The following is a 26,150-nucleotide window of genomic DNA, read 5'->3' on the forward strand; positions in this document are numbered from 1 at the left end:
GTATGTCGCCAGCAATGAACTTCCACTCTCACCTCCAATTTGTGCATCGAATCTCAAACTTCTAACAGCTCAGAGAAGTTAAATAACTTGCTCAAGCTAATGCCACCAGCAAGTGAAAGAGCCCTACTGAACCCAATTGTGACTGCCTCTAAAGGCCAGGCTCTTTTCACTATACCAACTGCCAATGACATTATTTGTTGAAACTTGTTGCTTAAGAAAGCAGCTACTATTTCAAAGGATCTCCAACAGTTTGTATAACTTTCTGAGACCTACAGACACAGTGACAACCGAAAAATGACAGTTGAGTTTCAAGAATAATTTTAAGTTGAAGCTTCCTTATATTTCTAAGTGATAAGTTGACTTCCCTACCCTGTTCCTTCAAGAGTTCCTTTACATGTTGCAATGCCTAAGACAGGATAGTGGAGGCAATGAATATTTATGATACTATGCTAGCAGGAGAGATGGTAACTGACATCCTCAAGACATTTTTCACTGTGTCAATTTAGTATATACTTTAAATCACTTAAGTCCTATATTATCTTGTATTTTGTATTCTACTCCAACCGTCTATCCTATTTGCATGTGCTTTCTATTTACCAAAATGTCATGTGGGGAAACGAACAGGCCCTGGTATCTGAAGCAACAAAAAGCGGTGGCTGACTGGTTTTGCCTTAGCTGAACCCTCTATCCACTTGGTTGTATTCTAAATGCGTTCTTGGCTTATCTCACTGCTGTAATTTCAAGAATGCAAATACTCTGCAGCCTCCTTCTCTCTAGTTCACTTATAAGTTTATTTACCTTATTGGCTATTTTATGTTCTCCTAAATCCATTTATTTAATATGGTATATTTCTTCTAACTCTGGTGTCTAAATTAATATACCAAATATTTCCACACACATAACCACATTTTATAGCTTTATAAACCTTTTAACCAAATATATTTTAATATACTAGTTACTTAATATTATACAATATAATTGATTTCCCTTTCAACCAATACTCCTCTTCACACACAAAGAGTAAAAAAAGATTGGGTAAGCAAATATCAGAGAACAAGGCAAAACAAGAAGTACAATGTCCAGACAGGCAACCAAATAATAAGGGTATTGCTTTAAGAACTCTGGCAAAAGACTCTGAAAATACCATTGAGCCTGTGTGGAATCTGGAAGAATAGACTTGATTTCTGCTAATAGCAAAAGTATCCATACCATCTGAGCTAGTAAAATTCGAAGGTATACTGCTCTATTTGGTTTTTTTACTCCCAAGCTGAAACAATGGCATAAACCAGTCTTTTTCTCCTTGCAAATCTTGGTTAGGGTCTGGAGGTTTTCACTTTGAGATGTGGCAGCTGTGAATATTCACATGGTACAATTTTATTCAGTGAGATAGGTATTGGAGTAAGGGAATCCTGTCAAAGCTCTTTAGCAAGGAAGAACTGAGGAAGACACTGGTAGTTGGTCATTTTGTGCTCCCACAGCTTGCATCTGGGACCTCGAGGCTGTTCGTTTGTTTGGAAAGTGACTGAATGAATACAGAATTTCCTGGTTAGAACCTATAGCCAGGACGTCAGTTGTATAATCTTGCAGGAAAGAGAGTGACTGGAAATTGAAAGGAATAGACACACTGTTTCATCCTGAGAATCAGGACCCACTCACAAAGAGCCAAGGTCAAGAACACAGATGCTGGAGGGAAAAGCAACACCAGAAGCCCAAGGTGCCAGAGACCAAGAGGTTGGCATGCGAGAACCAGGAGAAAATCAGGAGTTACAAAGTCAGAGTGATGCCATCAAAGAACCATGCAAATCGTCAGGAACCACATGATCTGTAGAAAATTGAGGGAGCTGAACAAGATGGGAAGGACAAGGGAGAAAGGGCACAAGGAAAAGAGAAAGGACTTTGGTAATGGATGTGGTTGCTAGTCCCTTATATAGGTTTCACTTCAGTGAGAGCTAACGATATATGGGAAGTGAGAACTGAAAATTGCTAATTGAGTTTAGAGAACAATTTTAAGCTCTATGTTTCAAATTTGTTTTAATCAGTGCACTTTATTTCCAATAACAAAAACCTATTTATATATTTATATAGCATCAAATATGAATCTTGAGAAAGAAGAACAAAACTGGACACATCACACTTCCTGATTTCAAACTATATTACAAAGCTATAGTAATCAAAACAGTATGGTACTGGCATAAGACAGATATAAAGGCCAGTGGTATAGAATAGAAAGCCCAGATATAAATCCTTGCATCTACATCAGGTCAACTGATCTTTGACAAGGGTGCCAGGAAATCACAATGTGGAAAGGAAAATTTCCTCAACAAACGGTGTTAGCTTGTTAGCACTCTTTTTTTAGGAGCTGAAGAAAAATGGACTCCAACTTACATAAAGTCTACTTTAATTTCCTCGTTCCAGCATGGATGAGATCCACTTGCAGTACTGGTTTGGTACACAGTATGTTGAAAGGAAAGTTCCACAAAAGGGTGTACAGTATCCTGAAACACATAATAAACATTGACTAGATTTTTGTAATAGTTTATATATCTGATAAAAGGCAGAAGTTAGGAAATTACGTGGTTAGTGGCTGACAACTGGATGGCTTACTTTTTCCAGTTTTCCAAACACCTATTATTCATTCATTCATTTAATAAACATTTATTGGTCCTAGTCAAATCAGGTACTTTAATAGGATCCAAAGATAAACGGAACTTTCCCTTAAGAAGTTTATAGTCTAGGAGGGGAAAATAAACAGGTAAACCATATGAAACAGGAGAAATAAAATAAAACATATAATCAAGATACAATCATTACTCAGGAGAGGGAATGATTAACTTTCTGCGATGAGGACAAGAAGAGCTTCACAGAAAAAAACACTGCTTGAGCTTGAGTTTAGAAATAGTAGTTCCTGTGGCCAATAATATGAAGCTGTGTGGAAGCCATTTCAGGCAAAGGAAGGGACATGTACCTAGGCATTCTAAAACAAGTAGTAGTATGACACTGCTGTTGGGTGGAAAGAGATGTGGCTGACTGGTAAGTAAGGGTCAGCTCATTACAGATTTTTGTAGGCATTCTGTGGAGCCTGTAACTTTTCTACGGACCCTGAGAGCAGGAGAGCAGGTAATGAAATTGTTAGAATTACATTTATAAAAAGAGCACCTTCACTGTGCTATGGAAAGTAAATTGGAAGCCCAAGAGATTAGAGATAGAGACCAATTAGGCTCCAGTTGCAATTCAGGGCAAACAGAATCAAAACTGCACTTTATAGAAGTGCTAAATACTTACCTCATTTAAGATCTCATCGGAGGCTACCAGTTTGATTGTTTCTTTACGTCTGAGGCGAGATATGGATGATACCAAATAAGTAGACATATCCAAGGCTCTGCAGGAAAATCAACAGAGAGATACACACTTTAATTAATTTTAATATTAGTTTTGGTGGAAGTGGCAGCTTTTTGCCTCTGCTTATGGACATATATAATCCAGTTACTCTGGATTTTACAACATTTGCTCTGGTTCTCGATGTCATAGGTGGTTAGAGCTTAACATTTGATGATCCTTGCTGTGGAAGGGTGGCCTCTAAATGCTGAAATATGGATTGGATCCATTCTATGATAAAGTATTCACTGGTCCTCAGCAAAAGGAGAAAAGTAAGCCAAATGATACTTGAAGATTACATCCTTTCTATGTTTGGTGTTGCAATAGTCTTTCTTTTATAAACTGATGATTATAGAAAATGGTGGTGATTTTATGATGTCACTTCACAAAACAGCCTCTGAGATGTGCATTTGTTTTGAGAATATCAATTCTGTTAATAAACAAGGCTGTAGTTTACAAAAATAGGCAAAACCTTTAAGAAATTTTTAGTATAGAGATTAGTAGCTGGTAAGTAAACTATTTGTTTTTTATATGCAGACTTCACAAGATGTATAGCAAACAAGCAAGTAGAGCAAATATGTTAAACTTAAAGAGGGATACTTAATATTCTTGAGGTACCTGGGTACTACATATCCATAACATATGAACCATACATGAAATTAAATAGGTGAGAGATACTGAATATTCATGATACACTAAATACACAACAGAATTTAATACTCACGATGCCTTGATTTGGCCACCCTATGGTGATACCCATTCTGGCCCCACCTATCCTCTGCCCAAAAGACACAAATAAAACCCTTGAGTACATGCAGAAGAGATGGATAAAATCTGATTTTTGCAGAAGTGATCTAAAAATGACAAGTCCAAAACAGAGGCTGCTCTCCCCAGTGTTCTGCTTCCAATACTGCGAGGGGTCAGTGGAAAAGTGCAATTGGCAACAGCGGCTTCCCAAGTTTGTACAATAGGGAATAGGGACAAAAGGCATTTATTTGACATAGCACCTGAAAATATATGTGTTAAAGTCCATCTCAAACTTCTGAAAACTCTTAATCCATGGCAATGACAGTAAGTTTGACTATCCAAATGAAGATTTCAACTTTCATTTAGTTTCTGTATATGGAGCATTCAGAAAATGCAAAGTTTTACAAATTGGGCAGTGTGGAAATTTACATTTAAGGTAGATCTTTTGCAACTCTAAAGCTTTGTGCATATTGCCTTACCTAGTAACTGTTGTTTTCCTGCTGGGAACATTATAAGCCCTCAGTATTCGGACAAGAATCTTAACATCTCCATCACAAATAGTCTGTGCTACCACTTTTTTCCTTTCTTCCCTCTGAGGCTTTAACTTCTTTCGTCGTTCAACAAGCTTACAAACTGCACGTGTCAGCTGGCTAAAGAGTAAAAGTGATCAGCTGCATATACACGAGATAACTTAGTTTTAAAAGATATCAATTTTTTACATTGATTATTATGAATAAGGCCATTTACTTTGAGCCATATTCTCTCCATCGTGGAGGGGAGACAGAGGTGTCTTTAAACCCAAGGAAGGAATCACTTTCTGAGCATAAGAGATGCTATGTTCACTCTCATGTTAAGAGGGAACATGATTGCTCCACGCTCTTTGGGTATATGGTCCAAGAAAAGATAAGGGAATGGAGAGGTAATTCCACGAAACATGATGTTCTTTCACAATTTTTTTTTTCAGGAATCATTCTCTTAAATGTGGTTAGAAACTCAACTTTTTAACATGGATCTGAAATAGGAGTTAGTTACACATGCTGCCAATCTTGGTAACGTAAATCCATGAAATTATAGCTTTATGGTCACCTCCACTTCCCCCAAAGCATGAAAATACAACACAATAGATTTCAGCATCCTAAACCAATTAAAACCTTATTGGTAATAGTAGGAACCTGCCAGTGGCCCAAGGAGTTTCCCAGAAACATGGCATCCTTTCTCCTGCTCCTCCCCCTACGTTTCACAGATAAGAACAGTATGAGAATTGAGTTACTCCAGCCATGGGCTCCCGCAGTTGCTCCCTGTGGCTCACAGTGCCCTTGTAGGGCTGAGGATTCAGCTTTGAAAGGGATAGATGACAAGCTTAGTGTGTGGTGCTACCAGCCATGACTTTTCCACCAGCTGTCTCAGGACAGGAAAATCTTAGGGAAAAACTAATCTGGCACAAAAGAATTTATTTTTTTCTTTTCTTGCCTTAAAAAAATTATCAATAAGGAGAGGGTTAAAAACTAAAATACTATACAAGTAAAAACACATATACAGATATGTCAAAAATGCAATATTAAAATGACCAAGTATATGTTAAGTCATTGTATTTCACTTCACGCTGCGTAACTGCATCTTTTGACATGTAACGTAATTAATATAAAGAACTTATTAGAGGACTTTGAAGGTATTAGCTTAAAGCTTTATATTTCATACTTAATAATAATTTTAGTATGTACCTTGTAGATACAATTTCTTCATAATCAGCCACAATATCTGATAAGTTAAATTTGCTAATTTTGACAATTCTTTTCATGATCAACTTTATCATCTACAAAAAAAAAAATTTTTTTAAATGTATAGTTTATATTTTAAGATCAGATATTTACAATGCTACTGGTGCCACTAGTTTTTACCTCTAATTTTTGCAAGCAATGAATGGAAAGGGGAATTGGATAAATGAATTTATGGTTCTCTTTGCTTCCATTATCAAGATCATTCCTATGTTCATATTAATAACACTAAAGCAAGTTTTTTCTTTCTACTTTTTAAGGTCCTTCCACATCCCTCTCATGTCATTTTAAACTCTGTTCTTATCTCTTTTCCCACCTAACTCATAGCACACACGGACAGAACCAGTCTTCCCCAAAGGAGATGATTACCCTGTGAACGCATTTCTGTAAAAGCCACTTGTAATGGGTATGAATCTTGATCACATTTCTGTATTTCCTTTGAGTCAATCCTATCCCGACTTTAAGCTCCTTTATCCCTTTGTCCCCTGAACTGCTGTGGTCTACAACATTATGAGTTACTAGTAAAAGTAAGGATTCTGGCAAAATGCTGGCATATTTCTCAAACTGAATTTTTAGGGTCAAAAATACTGTTATTTCCGACAACATGGATGGATCTTGAGATTCTTATGCTACTAAGCAAGTCAGAAAAAGTCAAGAACCATATGACTTCACTCATATGTGGGATATAAATCTGAAAACAAAGGAACAAGACAAACAAAGAAAAAACTTATATAGACACAGACAACAGTTTAGTGGGGGAGGGAAGAGGGAGTGGTAGGAGAGGGAAAAGGGGATCAAATATATGGAGAACTGACATATACTGTGTGAACGCACAATATGATATATAGATGATGTATTATAGAAATGTACACTTGAAACCTATATAATTTTACTAACTATTGTCACCCCAATAAATTTAATAAAATAAGAGCGACGGGAAGTCTTCAATGTTCATGGTTAAACAGAAAAGGTTGGAATGTGCATTAATAACGAGCTTGCTGTGCACCAATAATGTAGATAAACAGTGTACATTTACAGATGGTAAGTAGCTAACTCTGAAAAGGAAGTGAACAGAAGAGAAAACCCCTCAGTGATCAGAAAGAGGTGATGAGTAAGTAGATTGGACCATCTGACTCTTTGGAAAGAGTATAGTACCATACATCCAGCAGACCAGTTTTCACAAAAGTAAATGCAAACGTATTGATAATACTATTTTGTTGTTGCTACCTTTTTCAGAAAATTGGCAGAATTAATCCTTTGTGCGATAATAGAATTCACATCTGAAATGGACATATCCTTCTCTATCTCATTTTCACATTCCTAAACAGAGAATGAAATTAGTTTTACTTCTTGAATGTTAAAAGAGTTCAGGTATGACATGCAGCAATAAAATAATAACTATTCATTTCAGTTTTGAAATAGTTAATAGTTCATGTGTAGGACACATTGGCATTGACAGAAAGAAACACTTCTTTCAGATTCTCCCACTGAGAATTAGCTTAAGAACAGTTAATGATTGTATTTTGTTTGCTCCTAGGATGAGATTCATTCATCTTTTAAAATAGAGCAATGACTGAGAAAAATTTGTAATTGGGGAAATTATGAGAAAATGTGAAGAAGATTGAAAAATATTCTTCATGCATGCATTTACCTGGCAATCACTAAAAACAAAACAAATGGGAAGTAGCAGAATATCATGGTTAAGAGAATGGGCTTTGGAGGCACACAGTCCTGGGGTCAAGTTGGCCCTGCCGTTTACCAACTGTGTGGTTTGGGAAAAAGTTGATTGCTGCAGACTTCAGTTTCCTCTAATAATAATAATAATAATAATAATAATAATAATAATACCACTTATGTCACAGGATTGTCATGAGACAAACTGAAACAAAATCTGAAAAGGGCATGGCACATAGTAATTAGTCAATATGTACTGACTATCATCAATTACTTTAATTTTACATCCAGCAGTTGGGATAAGATTATTTGTCGGGATGTTTCACCTGTATAGTTTAGACTAAATCTGCATCTGTTATATCTGCATTTGTGGGATACATTGCTAGTGCACATGGAAATCATTTTCCATTGTAGATATTAAAGACTATACAAAAATAATAAATTAGAACTTTCAGTCACATTACAACAAACACTCTATTATTGGAAAGTATTTTGTTCTTCTAATTATTCACAAGAAATCTTGAAATTAATTCTGTTGGCAAGTAATGACTGTTACTTAAGAGTATATTATATTAATATTTCTATCACTTTATTTACTTTTTAAAGTATTAATTTATAGGAGTTAAATACTTTGGATATTGGGGCGTCCGGTTGGATCAATGGTTAGAGCTCAGTGCTCATAATACAAGGACACCAGTTTGATTCCCACATGGGCCAGTGAGCTGCGCCCTCCACAACTAGACTGAAAACAACGACTTGACATGGAGCTGATGGGTCCTGGAAAAACACACAGTTCCCTAATATTCCTCAATAAAAATTTTTAAAAAATACTTTGGATATTAATTTTTGTTATGTGTATCGCAAATATCTTGTCCTAATCTGTGGCGTTTTAATTTTAATATTATCGAATTATTCATCTTTTTCTTTATAATTTATGCATTGTGTGTTTCGTTTAAGAAATACTTTTCCACCCCAAGATTAAGATATCCATTTAAAGTTTGCTTTTCACATGTAATCTTCATTTCACATGGTATTTCTTTCTTTTGTGAGGTCTGAAGCTAATTTTAGCTCTTTCTACATGGATGACTAATTACCCCAGAACCACTTAACGGATAGTCCTTTCTTTTTCAACTGATTGGTAATGATATCTCTGTCAAATATATAGTCTCTCTATATGCATAATAAGTCTGCTTTGAGGCCCTCTGTTCTATTTCACTCGTTTTATAGAACTGCCTTACTACATTTACAGATTAATTTGGGGAAAACTGGCATCTTACAATGTTGAGCTTCCTATCAGTAAACATTTATTCAGGTTCTTTTTCACATCATTCAAAATGTTTTATAATTTTCTTCATTAAGTTCCTACACATGTTTTGTTAAATATATTCTTATGTATCTTAGAGTTTTTATTGCTACTGCAAGGGGTATCTTTATTAAGTTACATTTTTAGTGGGTTTTGACTGGTGTATAGAATGCAGTTTTATTTTTTTATCTTTAATTTTTCCTCAAAAATTTCAAACAGAGAAAATTAGAAAAAATGTTAAAATCCATATCCCCACCCTCTAGATTAAATAATTAATATTTTGCTGTACTTACTTAATCTTTCTTGTATTTATTTATTTATTTTGGCTAAAATATCTCAAAATAAATTACAGACATCATGACACTTTATTCCTAAATAAATACTTCAGCATGAATCTCCAAAACCTAAAAACATAATTCTACACAACCACAATACCATAAGTATAAAGAAAATTAGCAATATCCCAATATAATCTAATATTCAACCCATATCCAAATTTTACCAAGAGCTGTTTTTCCCCCCAAACCAGGATCTAATTAAAGATCATGTATTGCCTTTGGTCAAATCTGTTTAGTCTCTTTAATCTAGAATACTCTGCCTTTTAATCTAGAATACTCTACTTTTTAAAAAATGATGACATTTTTAGGAGATCAAAATAGTTGTTGTACTGGATAGCTAGTTGTCCCACATTCCAAATTTGGCTGACGGTTTCCTTATGGGGCCTTTAACTTGTTTCTCTATTCTTCATATTTCTTGTAAACAAATTAAAGTCTTAATTTAATTTAGATTACACATTTTTTTTTGGCAAGAGTACTTCATATATACTGCATATTTCATAAATTGTATCATATTAAAAGGCAATAATGTATGGTTGTCCTTTATTAATGTATTAGTTTTCTATTGCTGCCATAACGAAGTATCACAAATTTAGTGCCTTCCAAAAACACACATTTATTATCTCACAGTTCTGTAGATGAGAAGTCCAGGTTGTCAAGAGCTGGTTTCTCTGCTCTAGGTTTCATAAGGCTGATATCAAGGTGTTGGCCAGGAGTTCTTATTGGGAGGCTCTGGGAAGAATCTGTTTCCAAGCTCATTTAGATTGTTGGCAGAATCCAGTACCTTGTGGTTATAGGACTGAAGTCTCATTTCCTTGCTGGGGCCCACCCTTATCTTCTAATGTGTTTCCCCGAAAATTAGACCGGGTCTCATATTAATTTTTGCTTCAAAAGATGCATTAGGGCGTATTTTCAGGGGATGTCTTATTTTTTCATGTACAACAATCTACATGTATTCAAATACAGTTATGTCATCTTCTTCTGGAACATCATTATAAAGTACTAAATGTGTCCGTATGGCTGACGACCTTAACTGGGGCTTATTTTCGGGGAAACACGGTAGGAGCCTTTCTCCAGCCTTTGCAGTTGGCCTTTGAATCTCAAAGCCAGCAACTACACGTTGAATCCTTCTCATAATTGGAATCTGACTTCTCTTGCGGCTGCAGCTTTCTTTTGCTGCCAGCTGGAAAAATTTGTCTGCTTTTAAAGGCTCATATAATTAGATTAGGGCCACCCAGATAATCTCCCCATTTTCAGTAATGTAACATAACATATTCACAGGGTCTGGAGATTAGAGAGTAGATATGTTTAGGGAGCCATTATTCTGTTGTCCACAATTAGTAAGATTAAGTCGGATCATTGAGTCAAGATGGTGACACCTACATTTCTCCATTGTGGAGGTACAATTTTCCTTTTGCAATAAAAGTAATTATTTATTTTTAAAGATGGATATTATATTCAATGAATTTATTAGTTGTTGCAGTTTGTTGTAGAGTCTCTTGTTTTCCATGAAGACAAATGTATTTTCTGCAAACAAGGACAGTTCGGCTCTTCTTTTCCAATTCTAACTTCCTTCTTTTCCTTTCCTCCTATTTAGCTTAATGCATTGGCACTTACTGGAAGAAATGATAGTGGGCATCCTTATGTTGTTGAAAGTAATGGGGAAACTGATGTTTCCATTAAGTGTAATATTTGTGTAGGAGTCCATGAAGAAAAATATTTTTGATCATGATCTTTACATTAAACTCGGTTTCCGAGCCATACAGATAATAGGGTATTGAATCACAGTCAAGGGGTAAAGTATAAAACATAGGGTTTCCAAAATGTGGGAAAGCTGGAGATAGAGAATTTGCTCAGTGACACCTGGCCACGTGCTGTATTTCTTCTATTTCTTCTCTTGAAGGATGATTATGGCCTTAGTAACCTTGACTTGGGTTCAAGAACCAGAAGAGTCCAATGTTTGTAAACATTCCTTTAAATAGAAGTGCATTTACCATGTAAGTATTAATTCTTTTCAGGGTGGTGATGGAAACCTTGCTATGTTATACAGGTTTTTTGTTTGTTTTGTTTTGTTTGTTTAGCTATGGCAAACCCCTATTCCGTGTGGGCATGTCACAAGAAGCTTACTCCCTATCAGGGTACCAGAGCCCAGGGAAAACCAACATCAAAATTCGTTGCAGCTGTCCTATATTATGTCCTGCCCTGCCTCTGTATGTTTCTGCATCTCTGGCTAATTACATCTGAAAGTTAGTCCAATCATCCAGTGGATGTGAGGGTGGTCCCTTCTAGTTTCTCCCTTCACTCCTTCAATTCCACAATTAACCTCAAATGCTTCTTTTCAATGCAGTTTACATCACCGGAAAAATCCAAAATGCTGAAACATTTTCTTTCTTTTTAAAATACTTGTTTTTATTATTAACTATCAAGCATATCGAAAATGTGTGAATGACCATCACTTGGCTTTAATTAATCCAAACCTTTCTCACATTTGATGGTTTTTAATGAAGTAACACATTACAGATACTATTGAAGGGTCCCCTGTGTACACCTCAATCCCATTTTCCTCCCATCTCTCCAGAGGTAAACAAGCCAGATTTTGGTGTTTATTATTCTCTTACATGCTTTCACACTTTTAGTATCTGTGTATACATCAGTCTTTGTTTTGCATGTTCTAAAACTACCAAATCTTATCACATAGCACATGTCACTTGGCCATCTTAATTCATCATTGTTTTTCAGATGTAGTCAAATTAACACACGTACTTTGTATTAATTCATTTTAATAGCCAAATACTACAAATATACCATGATTTAGCCATTTTCTAATGGACATTGATTATTCCTGGGTTTTACAATTAAAAACTATTAAACACAATACTGCAATGAACTTTCTGTACTCCTGTTGAGTACATATGCCAAGAATTCCTGCAGAATGTAATACCCAGAGACTGGGTTCATTTATAGCCTCTACAAGTAAAACAGTTGTTGCCAAACCACTTTCCAAAGTATAACTTAAATTTTATTGCCACCAGGATAGAGAGCTCATTGCTCTAGACCAGCAGCATGTGGAAGTGTCAGGGTTTTTTTGTTTTGTTTTTATTTTTGCCTATCTGCTGGCATCTCAGTGTTGTTTTAATGTGTAATTCTTTGATTACTAGTGAAATTAAGCATGTTTCCATGTGAATGACTACTCAGGGGTCCTCATCTGTGAATTGGCCATTCATATCTTCGATCATTTCCTTGATTATATGGAATCCTTTGCCAGTTACATGGCATGCAAACATAAGTTTGAATTTTACTATACACAGATGTATCAGTCTTGCTTTTTTGTACTTATGTCTATTCCAATGTCATATTCTTTGCTTTTCTATAGGTTTAAAGTTCTCCTTTTCATTTATAGATCTTTAATCCATTCTTCCTAACATATGGAGTCTGAATACACTGACAGCACAATTTGTGCTTACATACCTTTCTTCTTGAACCATCTTTTACTTAGCAAACTCAAGTGCTATGGCTACTACAACTGGTTATTTCTACAGGAATTAACTCTTACAATCCACTATTTTGAGATTAGTGATGTACTAGTAAATGTTTAACAACCAGTTCTCTGGGAATGGGAGGGCAAGCCCCAATTTGTAGCATTTACTGATTTATGGTGTATATATTCCCCCAGCAACAAATTTAAAGCAATCACCATGAAGTCATTGAAGATGGAGTTGGGAAGAGGCACGCAACAGGCTCCCAATGGCTGGTGATGGCAAGCTCCAGCACACCACCCCCACACAGCATAAGACTAATTTTTCTTTTTTTCCCCCCTCACATTTTAAAGTTCCTGAAATTGAGGTGTGCTTTACAATCAATGTGTAAGTTTAATGTGGTAGTGTTTCTCTCTCTCATCTCCATAAGGTGCTTTTAAATTGGTGATGCATTTCACAATAGCAAAAATACAGTATTTACATAAATGTACAATATACCTAAAGGATTTTGGCTGTGAAATAAGTTGTTTGTACAACAACTAAGTTGCAAAATCTAGGTAAGGACTTTCTGGAATTTGGGAAATCAGTACATTTTTAATGCCTAAAGAAAGAATGGGGGAGAATCTGTCTACAGATTATCGGTTTAAAAAAAAAAGAAAAAAGAAATCAAGGCAGATTTAAAGTAGCAAAATATTAACTTCTCATATAATAAGTCATATTCAAATAGAAACTACGTACCTGGAAGAGTAAATCTGGAATCTCTCTGTCATAGAGGGGTATTTGCTGCAGCGGGAAAACATCTAATAGACCTGCATTTCTAAGTTGCAATATCTGGAAACGTTTACTCTTTTTCATTTCCTCTTCAGAAACAAAGTTAAATTCATCTTGCAACTGTTCAAGACGAAAATACTTAGGAATATCTTGCCCTTTGTGTTTCATGTACTGTAAAACATAAAGTAATATTTACTTAAAATATTAATTTTTTCTAAATTCAAGAATTATTTCAAAATACTATTTTTCCCCCTCAACTGTGAAATGTGGGAGTTGGCATATAATAAGGAAATGGAGCAACTGAATCTGTACAGAGATGCTAAAAAATACAGAATCCAGCCTACCTGGCTCCCAAACTTTTCCTGGTCATAACTTACAAAGAAAATGAAAACATTGGTGTTGCACACTGGGTTGAAATATGAGACTGTGTGCATCTGGTTGCCCTAAGAGTTGAGAGAGGATCATTATACTTATAAGTAATTCAGCACATCAGTTGGAAAACTCTGATCTAGGAAAACTTAACTGCAATATCTATTTATGCATTGCTTTATTCAATAAATGCAAGTGAAAGTACATGGTCCATGCAAGGAAGAGTGCGAGTTGCCATAAGAGAGACAAAGATTTATTAGCTGTAGTTCCACAAAGAAGGATAAAACACATGAATGAATAACTACTATGGAGGAGTATAAGGCGATAGAGCTCAGGAAATAGAATGTATTTACAGTATTGATATTTGCTATAACTTACCATAATAAATTCCATTAAATCAGAATGTTCTGGATTATTTGGGTCAACTCTGACTTCATTTGCCCACTGAAAAAGCTTCTGTGTATTAACGAGCCATGGAATTTCAGGAACACTTCTTGCATCTACATTCCTTAACACACTAACACAGAGAAAACTAGTTGGTGAATTTGCATCCAATATGCAGGTTCTACTCCTCCATCTGTTATACAGGGCAAAACCTACCCATTTCAGGTATTTAAAGATAAAACCTATCCATCCCCAGCATTTAAGGATAAAATAGAAGTTTAGATGTGCTTTCTTTTCTGGTTCTTTTCATGTTCTAACTTGTATCACAGCATTTTGATACATGTCTACCCCCTCCCTTAAGAGACAGTAAGCTTCTTGAGGGTAAAAAGTTTGTAAATATTCATCTATGCCATCTCCACTCCGTGTAGAAGCTAAAACAGAGTAGATGCTGAAGTGAATAGTGCTTATTAGATGTATTCTGTAAACCCTGACCACAGTAATTTATTAAATATTTTCTTCCCATAGGATGCACAACATTGAAATTTAACCAAGATGTTTGCTTAAGCAAAATTAATAAAATCCACAATATAAAAAGAATCTTTAGCCAGCGCGCCTCGCAGCTTCTGTCTCCCCTCCCTCCTTCTCGCTCTCTCTCTCACGCCTAGCGCAATGGCGGCGGCCGCGGCGGAGCAGCAACAGTTCTACCTGCTTCTGGGAAACCTGCTCAGCCCCGACAATGTGGTCCGGAAACAGGCAGAGGAAACCTATGAGAATATCCCAGGCCAGTCAAAGATCACATTCCTCTTACAAGCTATCAGAAATACAGCAGCTGCTGAGGAGGCTAGACAGATGGCTGCCGTGCTGCTAAGACGTCTTTTGTCCTCTGCATTTGATGAAGTCTACCCAACTCTTCCTTCTGATGTCCAGACTGCCATCAAGAGTGAACTACTAATGATTATTCAAATGGAAACACAGTCTAGTATGAGGAAAAAAATTTGTGATATTGCTGCAGAGCTGGCCAGGAATCTTATAGATGAGGATGGCAACAACCAATGGCCTGAAGGTTTGAAGTTCCTTTTTGATTCAGTCAGCTCTCAAAATATGGGACTGCGGGAAGCTGCCCTTCACATTTTCTGGAACTTTCCTGGAATTTTTGGGAACCAGCAGCAGCACTATTTAGACATCATCAAACGGATGTTAGTTCAGTGTATGCAAGGTCAGGAACATCCATCGATCAGAACATTATCTGCTAGAGCTACAGCTGCTTTTATACTTGCAAATGAGCACAATGTTACTCTGTTCAAACATTTTGCAGACTTGTTACCTGGGTTCTTACAGTCTGTAAATGACTCGTGCTACCAGAATGATTCAGTTCTAAAATCCCTTGTTGAGATTGCAGATACTGTTCCAAAATATTTGCGTCCTCACTTGGAAGCTACTTTACAACTAAGTCTGAAGTTGTGTGGAGACACTAGCCTAGCCTCAATAATATGCAGCGCCAGCTTGCCCTCGAAGTAATTGTGACCCTCTCTGAGACTGCAGCTGCTATGTTAAGAAAACATACCAATATTGTTGCACAGACTATCCCTCAGATGTTAGCAATGATGGTTGACCTGGAAGAGGATAAGGATTGGGCCAATGCGGACGAGTTGGAAGACGACGATTTTGACAGCAATGCAGTTGCTGGCGAGAGTGCTTTAGACCGAATGGCTTGCGGACTTGGTGGAAAGCTCGTTCTGCCAATGATCAAGGAACACATTATGCAAATGCTTTAAAATCCTGACTGGAAATACCGGCATGCAGGGTTAATGGCCTTATCTGCCATTGGCGAAGGATGCCACCAGCAAATGGAAGGAATTCTAAATGAGATAGTAAATTTTGTTTTGCTTTTTCTTCAGGATCCTCATCCAAGAGTAAGGTATGCAGCCTGTAATGCCGTGGGACAGATGGCCACAGATTTTGCACCTGGTTTCCAAAAGAAATTCCATGAAAAGGTGATTGCAGCTCTGCTGCAGACCATGGAAGACCAGGGCAACCAACGCGTGCAGGCCCACGCCGCTGCCGCTCTCATTAATTTTACTGAGGACTGTCCCAAGTCGCTGCTTATTCCGTATTTAGATAATCTGGTGAAACATCTGCATTCCATCATGGTACTTAAACTCCAAGAGTTGATTCAAAAAGGTACCAAGTTAGTTTTGGAACAAGTTGTGACATCTATCGCATCAGTTGCAGATACTGCAGAGGAAAAATTTGTCCCCTACTATGACTTATTTATGCCATCACTAAAGCACATTGTTGAGAATGCAGTTCAAAAAGAACTGAGACTTCTCAGAGGAAAAACTATTGAATGCATCAGTCTCATTGGTCTGGCTGTTGGGAAGGAAAAATTCATGCAAGATGCATCAGATGTGATGCAACTGTTGTTGAAGACCCAGACAGACTTCAGTGATATGGAAGATGACGATCCTCAGATATCTTACATGATCTCAGCATGGGCCAGAATGTGCAAAATCCTTGGAAAAGAATTTCAGCAGTACCTTCCAGTGGTTATGGGCCCTTTGATGAAGACAGCTTCGATTAAGCCTGAAGTAGCCCTTTTAGATACCCAAGACATGGAGAACATGAGTGATGATGATGGTTGGGAATTTGTGAACCTTGGCGACCAGCAAAGTTTTGGTATTAAAACTGCAGGATTGGAAGAAAAGTCAACTGCTTGTCAGATGCTGGTTTGCTATGCTAAGGAGTTAAAGGAAGGCTTTGTGGAATACACCGAACAGGTTGTCAAACTGATGGTCCCTTTACTGAAATTTTATTTCCACGATGGTGTTCGAGTGGCAGCAGCAGAATCCATGCCTCTTCTCTTGGAATGTGCAAGAGTTCGTGGTCCTGAGTATCTCACACAGATGTGGCATTTTATGTGTGATGCTCTAACCAAGGCCATTGGCACAGAACCAGATTCAGATGTCCTCTCAGAAATAATGCATTCTTTTGCAAAGTGCGTTGAAGTAATGGGAGATGGATGCCTTAATAATGAACACTTTGAAGAATTGGGAGGTATACTGAAAGCTAAACTCGAAGAACATTTTAAAAATCAAGAATTGCGACAAGTTAAAAGACAAGACGAAGACTATGATGAGCAGGTGGAAGAGTCACTACAAGATGAGGATGATAATGATATTTATATTCTGACCAAAGTGTCAGACATTTTACACTCAATATTCAGTAGCTACAAGGAAAAGGTGTTACCATGGTTTGAACAACTGCTTCCGTTAATTGTCAACCTAATTTGTCCGCATAGACCATGGCCAGACAGACAGTGGGGATTGTGCATCTTTGATGATGTTATAGAACACTGTAGTCCAGCCTCATTTAAATATGCAGAATATTTCTTAAGGCCAATGCTGCAATATGTATGTGACAACAGCGCAGAAGTCAGGCAAGCAGCTGCGTATGGCCTGGGAGTCATGGCACAGTATGGTGGAGATAACTATCGTCCTTTTTGTACAGAAGCACTTCCTCTGCTGGTAAGAGTTATTCAATCTGCCGATTCTAAGACCAAAGAAAATGTCAATGCTACAGAGAACTGCATCTCAGCAGTAGGGAAAATTATGAAGTTCAAGTCCGACTGTGTGAACGTGGAAGAAGTCCTACCGCACTGGTTGTCTTGGCTTCCACTACATGAAGATAAAGAAGAAGCTGTTCAGACTTTCAGTTACCTGTGTGACCTGATAGAAAGTAATCACCCAATTGTTCTTGGCCCAAACAATACCAATCTGCCCAAAATATTCAGTATAATTGCAGAAGGAGAAATGCATGAGGCAATTAAACATGAAGATCCTTGTGCCAAACGTCTGGCTAATGTAGTTCGCCAAGTACAGACTTCTGGAGGATTGTGGACTGAATGCATAGCTCAACTCAGTCCTGAGCAGCAGGCGGCCATCCAGGAGCTCCTGAACTCTGCTTGAAGGGCCTTACTACCATCACCAGAAAACTAACTACAAATAAACGTTTACCCTTTCGTTTAGGTTTCGTTGTTTGTTTTTGAGCAAAAGAGAACGGTAGAGTTGTGTGTAGGCCATTCTTCTCTAAAGCCACAACAGCAGGAAGAGAAGCACTGGGTTTCAGAATGGTGTTTCAATGGATTTTATCAGACCACTGAAGAAGTTCCCTACAGTAGCACTGAAGAGTATTTTTCTATTGGTATATCCCACCATGTGAAGGTGAAAGGGAAATGAAATTAATTTTTCTCATTAGACATAAGGAAATTTAAGACAAAACAGCTTTAAGATTTGTTACTCAAAATAGATGTGTGTTAAAACAAATTGCTGTACACCTAGTGTTAATTCTATTAATTGGAGTGTGAGTTATTTTGTAGGGTAGAAGGAAGCCTACCCAGCAAACTAGTAGATCCAAAAATTGAAAAAAGCTGAAGACAAAATACAAGCATGATGTCATATTTGATGTCACTTTCGGTTCTTTTACCCAGAAGGCTTATGTGGTGACTTAGTTTGGAAAGCTTTTCAGCTTCCAGCCCTTGAATGTGAAGTGTCGTTGGCATGTCTGGCAGTAGTCTCATTCACTCCTCAATAAACAACATTGAAATACAAAAAAAGTTGGTGTAAAAATTCCGTACTGTCTGGCTTGGATTCATTTAATGTTTTTAATATAAAAATAATCTAATATTTTTTTAAAGTAATAACTATGGCTCTGAATGTTTTCTTCCCCTGATATTTTCCTTGTGCAATTCAAATTTGAAAGTATCTAGTTTTTACCATCTCTCACTTTAATTTAAGCTAAGTTATGATACACCTACTCCGTTCACCGTTGGTGTCCTTTTAAAACTAGGCTTGTTCTGGTTAAATAAAAAAGATTTGGCTTAGTATTTTCATTGCAAATTGTAACTGCTATACAGTCACACGCAACTTTTAATTTTATGAGAAGTATTATGGCTAAAATTATTTTCTGATAAATTCAGTACAATGTGTGAATGTTTTTGTTTTTTTTAATGTATTAACCTCATAGCAGTAAATGACTTGCTGTTGTTTCTTTAAATAATTTTTCTAAGGGATCTTAATAGATTCCTGTTGAAACGTCAGTGTTAACATTTTTATAGTTTGTACTAAATTTAACCGTGATATAAAAAATGAATTTTATGCCTAGATCAGAATTTAAAATTAAAGGTTTTTTTTCTTTAAAAAAAAAAAAAAAGAATCTTTAGGCTATATCTTTATGGTTGAAATATAAATATATTTACTAGAATATAAAGTGATATAATAATGATAGAAGTAGGTGCTAAAAGCATCTTTGTTTGGTCACATGAGGTCATCTTCAGAAGACAGAGAGCTATAAAAGATAGGGTAGACTTATAATGCATCCTTGGTGACCTAGCTATAGGCTAAGAGCAGAAGGAATTCAACAGTAATTGTATCTAATAGCTATTAATTATTCCAGTTATTTAATCTCTGCCTTCATAGATAATCTCTCTCATCAAGGGTAATTAGAAGATTTGGGGCTAGACTATTTCTAAGATCTTTCCTATAAAGCACTTAGGAAAAGTTCCAGTCTATCCACTGGATTCCAGAAACACAGTTCTGACTCAGATTCAATAATGTCTTAGAGGAAAAATGGACACATATTTTTCGTTACTTGCCATCAACATCCATTCCTATTTCTATGACATCTTTGGAAAGTATTGCTAACAGAGCCAATGCCTGATAAAAATGTAAGCAAATTTACAAATAAGTAAAGTTTGAGTATTCTTCCTTTCTTTAATTTAATTCCCGTTTCTGCCCTCATATTTGACCCATTTTGATGTCTTTGTCATAAGAGATTTCTAGGGCCTGCCACCTGTGGCACCAACATGTAACAAATTTTCCTTCTCTGTCTTAGTGCAGGTCCCTTAGAAAATAAGGTCTGAGGCAAAGCATAAATGTTAATGAATAGATTAGGGAGTGAAACTTATTCCATTATGAGCCTAAAAAATAATTGTAATTCGATTTCAACAAAGTCCCATGATTTCTGCTTCAAGGAAAGTAACAAACTCAGAACATCTCCTGCCCTTGCTATACTATACTAATTCCTCTAGCTGCCCCTATAGGTGTGTTCATCTGTGGGCTATGGCAAAATCCTTCTGTCATCTGTACTTCCTCCTCCACAACCAAATGTCAATCAAGTAACAATTGAGTGTTATTACGTATACTCACAGTGTTATAAAATTACCATTACTATGTACTTCTAGAATGTTTTCACAATTCCAAACAGAAATTCTGTACCATTCAACAATAGCTCACCAGTCCTCCCTCCCCCCAGACCCTGACTTCCTATCTCTATGAATTAAGCAAAAAATTTTATTAAAGTTACCAGGGAGTAAAGACAGACTGTCTACAAAACACCAACATTTAGACCAATATCAGACTTTAAAACAAAAATGATAACTCCCAGAAAATAATGCAATTATAGTTTCAAAGTGTTAAGAAAAATGAATACAGCCTCAATTTTATACCCACCTAAACTACTATTCAAGAATGAAGACAAAATAAAGATATTTTGAGACATACAAAGACTCAAGAAATTGCTAGCCACAGAAACTGATGGAAAGAATCATTAAAAGAGTAGGCTTTCAGCAAGAAAAGTAAATCCAGAATCTAAGTGTGGTAGATAAAAAATAGCGGCAAACATAAAAGTCAATTAATTAAGTCAGAAAAATTAATTAACTAGTAAGTGTAAGAAAAATTGTTTTATGTTTTAAAAAATGGGTTAATTGAAAACTCTAGACAATAATAATTAAGATTGGAGAGGTTTGCTTAATGTAGTATTAAAGCATTCTAAGGTCTTCTTCTGGTCACTGCTTTATCTCCAGCAGTCAATATTTGATGAATGAATGAATGAGTAAGTCAATGAAAAAAAGAATACTTTCTTTTGGATCTTCTTTGGCTCCATGCTCTGACTCTCACAAGTCAGTCTTGCCTTTTGGAGCACCCATCCCAGGTGCCTAGAACCATGGCTCAGCACAAGCCCTTAAATTCCCACAACCATAGAGGAGAGTTCTGTAACTTCCTCATCTGATCTCAGAGGCCACAATTGTAAAGTTTGACTTAACTTCTTTTAGAAAGGGCTCTGGACTTTGGAAACCACTCTTGCAATTCATTCCCTGTTGAAACCTGTCATTTGTCCCAATCTTTCACAGAACTGCTTTCAATCTTTTGTAAAGCTGAGTTCCCAAGTAACTGGACCTGCTAAGTGCAGCATCACAGAACTCAAGAGAGAAGAGACTTAAAGAAGTAAAATGATCAGGACAGGCCAATGAATATGGTCAGAAGGTCACTGGTAGCCTTCAGGAATAAGAGGAAGAAATGTACGCAGACTAATAACCACATATAGGAGGGCTTAGGCAGGAAAAAAACAAAAACAGCCAAATAGTGTTTTCAGGGTTTAATCAATTGCTTAGATTTTCCTTTGTTTTAAAAAACAAAGAAGACTTCTTCAATACAAAAAACTAACAGTATAGAGAGATGGAAAAGTTGAAGATAATGTAAAAAAAGGATATAAATATGTCAGCAGAATCCTAAAGGAAACAAAAGAAAGTTCAAAATTACCTATAGAAAAGTTAGCTTTAGAGCAAGGAGAATAAACATCTGACTCCAAGAAAAAAAGCAAAGAGTATAATGAGGCCAAGATTGGGAATAGTTGCAGTGGGGTCTATGTTAGGGAAATACTAAGAAATAAAACAATGGGTCAGGATATTAAAAGTTTATTATCTAGTTCCAAAATGAATTATATGTATTCATTGTCCATTTTTCTCCTAAAATGCCCTTCTCAAGGTCTCTAAAAAGATGACCTCATTTACTTAGCAAAACAAGGACATCCATCAAAAATTACATTTCTGTCTTTATAGTGATTTCTGACTCATTCTCTGATTTGAAGAAGAGATATCTCATTTTCTAAAGAAACATAGCTATTCACTTGTACTCTGGTTCAATATCTTCTGGCTCTAAAGGACCTCATACTCTTTCTAACATATTCTCTGGCTCCTTTTCCATGGCTTTCATTGATTCTTTTAAGAAGACAAAAATTGCCCCACTTTTTTTAGAAATCCATATTTTGATTCTGTTGTCTCTCTTATTTTCAGCCTCTTTTTATTTTTAAACTTCTTGATAAGTAATGTACATCCACCAGTTCAGTTTCCTCAACATCAATTATTGAGTGCTACTAACATTTAGTTTTAGGTTTGTTTGTTTTTCCCCCTCGAAAACTTTTTATTTACCAAGAAAAGTTTTTATGAACTCTTATTGTGACTCTGGCCATATGCCACCGGTTTTATATATAGTGTTCTTGTTATTTTAAAAATAGTCTCTAATTTCAGTTTTGATTTTTTTAAATTGGGAACTATTGGAGAACAGTGTGTTTCTCCAGGGCCCATCAGCTCCAAGTAGTTGTCTTTCAATCTAGTTGTGGGGGGCACAGCTCACTGGCCCATGTGGGAATCGAACTGACAACCCTGTTGTTCAGAGCTCGTGCTCTAACCAACTGAGCCATCTGGCAGCCCCTTGATTTCATTTTTAATCCAAATTATGTATAGCAATATTATTTTTTTAATTTACTATATTTTTAAAATAAACGTTTTTAGAGCAGTTTTATGTTCACAGCAAAATTGATCAGAAAGTGCAGTTTCCACATGTCCCTTACCCCCACCACCACATCCATAGCCTCCCCCACTATCAACATCCTGCACCATATATTACAGTGCAATAAAAGAGTTACCTTTGTTACAATCCATGAACATATTCTGACACATCATCATCACTCAGTCCAGTTTATGTTAGGGTTCACTCCTGATGTTGTACATTTTATGGGTTTTGACAAATATGTAATGTCATGTATCCACAATTACAACACCATAAAATTTCACTGCCCTAAAAATCCTGTGTGCTCTACCTTTTCATCCCTCTCTCCTCCTAACCCCTGGCAACCATCAATAGTTTTATTGTCTCAACATTTTTCTGCCTTTTCTATAATGTTATATAGCAACGTTTTTTTAAAAATACATGTTTAGATGGGGAGGGGAAAGGCCATCGTTTTGATATCGTCATTCACTAATTTTTAAATGATCTACTTGGCCCTTTATATTTACAGTGTTTCTCAAACAGTATAATATACATATAAGCCAGCATTATCATTTTTATAGAATTTTACTGTACTTATTTCTGGTAATCCTATTTGTGGGTGTGATCTAAAAACTCGTCCCAATTCCTCTAGTAAGTCCTGGGACATAGCATAAAATTTCCAGGATTTTCTTTCCAGCAAATGGATAATGCATAAATGATTATTTTTATATCCAGAATGGCTGGGAGGTATGAAGGCCCCAGAAATAAAATCCCTGGGAGTCTTGGCCTTTGCTTATAAATTAAAGGCTATGGAACCGCCTCTCTCATCCTCCATGAGTCTATAACCCTAAACATTGAAGCAATACAGTCTGTTACATATAAAGATACTTATTGTCTTAGTAATTATAAATAAAATACATATTTTATATATTTATAAAAGATAAATAAACATCCAAATAAACTGCTCCTACTACTGCTAGAGTTTTCCCTTTTATAGACACAGGTTTTGTGTGATGCTTTGCTGAGGACTGGCATGATTTTCAACCATAAAAGTTTATTACCTGCAATAAGCAGATCTTAACGACTGTGACACAACTGTCAGAGGAATACCATTTTCATCTAAGGCCCATGATAGAGAATAGCTTAGTTTTCCTGATGTCAAAAGACAAAGTTCTTCAGTCCCATCACCCGCAAGAAGAAAAGGCACATCTGTTTATAAAATTCATGAAAAAATATTTAGTTTTTTACAAAAGTGTGCAGTTTGAACACATTGTAGATTTCCTCCCTGACTTTTACTTATGGAACCCCAGGAACACAAAGGAAGTTCTGTGTTGACCCTAGACTCTAATCTTAGGGCTCTCCCTCATCTCCCATCTGAGATACTGCAAGGCAGACTGCTTCAAACAGAGAAAGATTCTGGGGGAGAAGGAGAAGAATTTCATCGGTCTTCTTACAGACGTACTAACAAACTTAACTGCATGAGGAGTAATACCAATTGAAAAACAAGTGAACACAAACAACCCTTTTCTCCTCTCTCGTTTTCTCTCTTCCTTTCTCTCCTTCCTTTGCTTCCTCCCTTCCCTATTCAGTTAAAAGATGAATCAACACATCCTGGAGCATCTTTAGGCTTCACTAAAGGAGAGGCAGAGGCTGATCAGTCTGTCGACTCAGGAGCAGAGCTCACATTCCAGAGAACACAGTGCTCTTATCTCAGATGACCCAGGAAAAGCACAGATGCTAATTCCAAATTTTAGATTTCCCAAAGATCTGATTCAAGCCAAAGTTCAAAAAAATTTAATATCTGAAAGGGGAACTTAATACATTTTCAACCTAATACTGTAAATATAGAATTATTTACTCACATAAATGACCCAGAGTTATGGAACTCATGAAGGAAATAAGGGGAAAGAAGCATGTTTAACAAACTTACTGCTTCCTACTTCTCCATACTCAGGTATGACCCGCTCATCAGAGCTAAACTCTACATATTCCAAAACAGATTTGTTTTTCAGCTCTGTGGTGTTAGGTAAAGGTATATACAGTTTTGCCAGTAAGCGTGTCCTTTTATTTATTTCATAGACCTAAAAATAAAAGAAATGGTTGATAGCTCCTTGAAAATACAAAATTAAAAAGAACTAAAATAAGGACCCTCAAGAACACATTTGTACTCTTTTTTTTTAAATACTAGAAAATAGGTATTTCTCTATAGCATTTCATCCACATGATTATGAGAAAAGTGGAGTCATATGTCCCTAAAAACAAAATGTTTTTTACTTGTCTCGAAGAAGATAAATTGAATAAAAGGATTATAAACACAGTTCTGAGATACAGATACATATAACACAATACCCCAAAACTTACTTTTGTGTAGCACTTTTAAAGTTTTTTTTTAATCTCATTTAAACCTGATAAAAAAATTATAGGAAACGGGTATTACTCCTTCCATTTTATGAGGAAATGGGCTCTCTGTATGAAACTCTATTAGTTTTTATAGTAAGTGATAGAAACCCACGTTGAATTACTCAGGAAAAAAGGAGCTTCATTGGCTCATAGACTCCAAGGACAAGTTAAACAAACTATGGGATTGGGAGGAGGGCAGAAAAGTCCCAGAAGAAGGAGCAAGGGAGGAGCTGAGTAGACAGTTCCATACGTGTCCACCGGGTACTAAACCCAGGTCTTTCGATTCTGTATGCTGTGCTTTTATTACAATTCCATCACTGCCATAACTCAAACCTAAAATTTTTTCAATAGAAAAATCTTATTTTGACCTATACTGTGTTGTTGGTGTTTGGGGGAAGTTATATGTACTCTAAGAAGGAGGAAATCAAGGGAGGAGTGAAATACCCCTTGAAAGAGAAGAAAAAAGTGTGCAAATCAAAAGGATGATTGATTAACCAAGAAGGCAGAGAAAAAGGAAAGTCAAAGAGGCAACTATTTTTTATGGTGATCTAAATATTGCCCTTGTAAAAGTGAATTTAAGCCAACACACTGGTCTCTTTGACAAAGGCATCCCTAACGCTGAAAGGTTTGTAGGGTTTATAGCTAACGGACTTAAAGAGTATTCAGGCCTGTAAAAGAAATTCCTTATTATAAATCAGTATATTGTCTAACTAAAGAGAGACAATGAACTGATAAATACTTTCAAATGTTGAGTTGGCATTCTGATGTCACATACCAGCCTTGTAAATTTGTTTAAGGTATGTAGCTGCATTCTCAGGGGACTGTCAGACCCAATTTCTGAGACTGCAGGGCGGGAGGTCAGTCAGATCCTTGAAAGCAGTAAATGTAAAGGCTGAGAATCCCACCTAGTGAAGTCTCCCTGGAAACAGCCTTATCCC

General features: G+C 36.4%; 1 protein-coding gene and 1 pseudogene across 1 annotated transcript in view; one reads left to right on the plus strand and one right to left on the minus strand.

Moving 5' to 3' along the window:
• CC2D2B (coiled-coil and C2 domain containing 2B) overlaps window positions 1–26,150 on the minus strand; it is an 89,105-nt gene that overhangs the window by 31,641 nt on the left and 31,314 nt on the right. Inside the window, exons 15-23 of the mRNA XM_088791915.1 lie at window positions 24,743–24,893; window positions 23,874–24,021; window positions 14,204–14,342; window positions 13,424–13,627; window positions 7,125–7,217; window positions 5,844–5,935; window positions 4,602–4,772; window positions 3,283–3,379; window positions 2,386–2,495 (exon numbers count right to left, since the gene is read on the minus strand). Of these exons, the coding sequence (XP_088648041.1) occupies window positions 2,386–2,495; window positions 3,283–3,379; window positions 4,602–4,772; window positions 5,844–5,935; window positions 7,125–7,217; window positions 13,424–13,627; window positions 14,204–14,342; window positions 23,874–24,021; window positions 24,743–24,893 (1,205 nt within the window). The remainder of the gene's footprint in view (window positions 1–2,385; window positions 2,496–3,282; window positions 3,380–4,601; window positions 4,773–5,843; window positions 5,936–7,124; window positions 7,218–13,423; window positions 13,628–14,203; window positions 14,343–23,873; window positions 24,022–24,742; window positions 24,894–26,150) is intronic.
• On the plus strand, window positions 14,819–18,837 carry LOC141572916 (importin-5 pseudogene; annotated as a pseudogene).

This window comes from Rhinolophus sinicus, chromosome 15, assembly GCF_057876585.1.
Source record: "Rhinolophus sinicus isolate RSI-liver-muscle chromosome 15, RSI-T2T, whole genome shotgun sequence".
NCBI classification, from domain to species: Eukaryota; Metazoa; Chordata; class Mammalia; order Chiroptera; family Rhinolophidae; genus Rhinolophus; species Rhinolophus sinicus.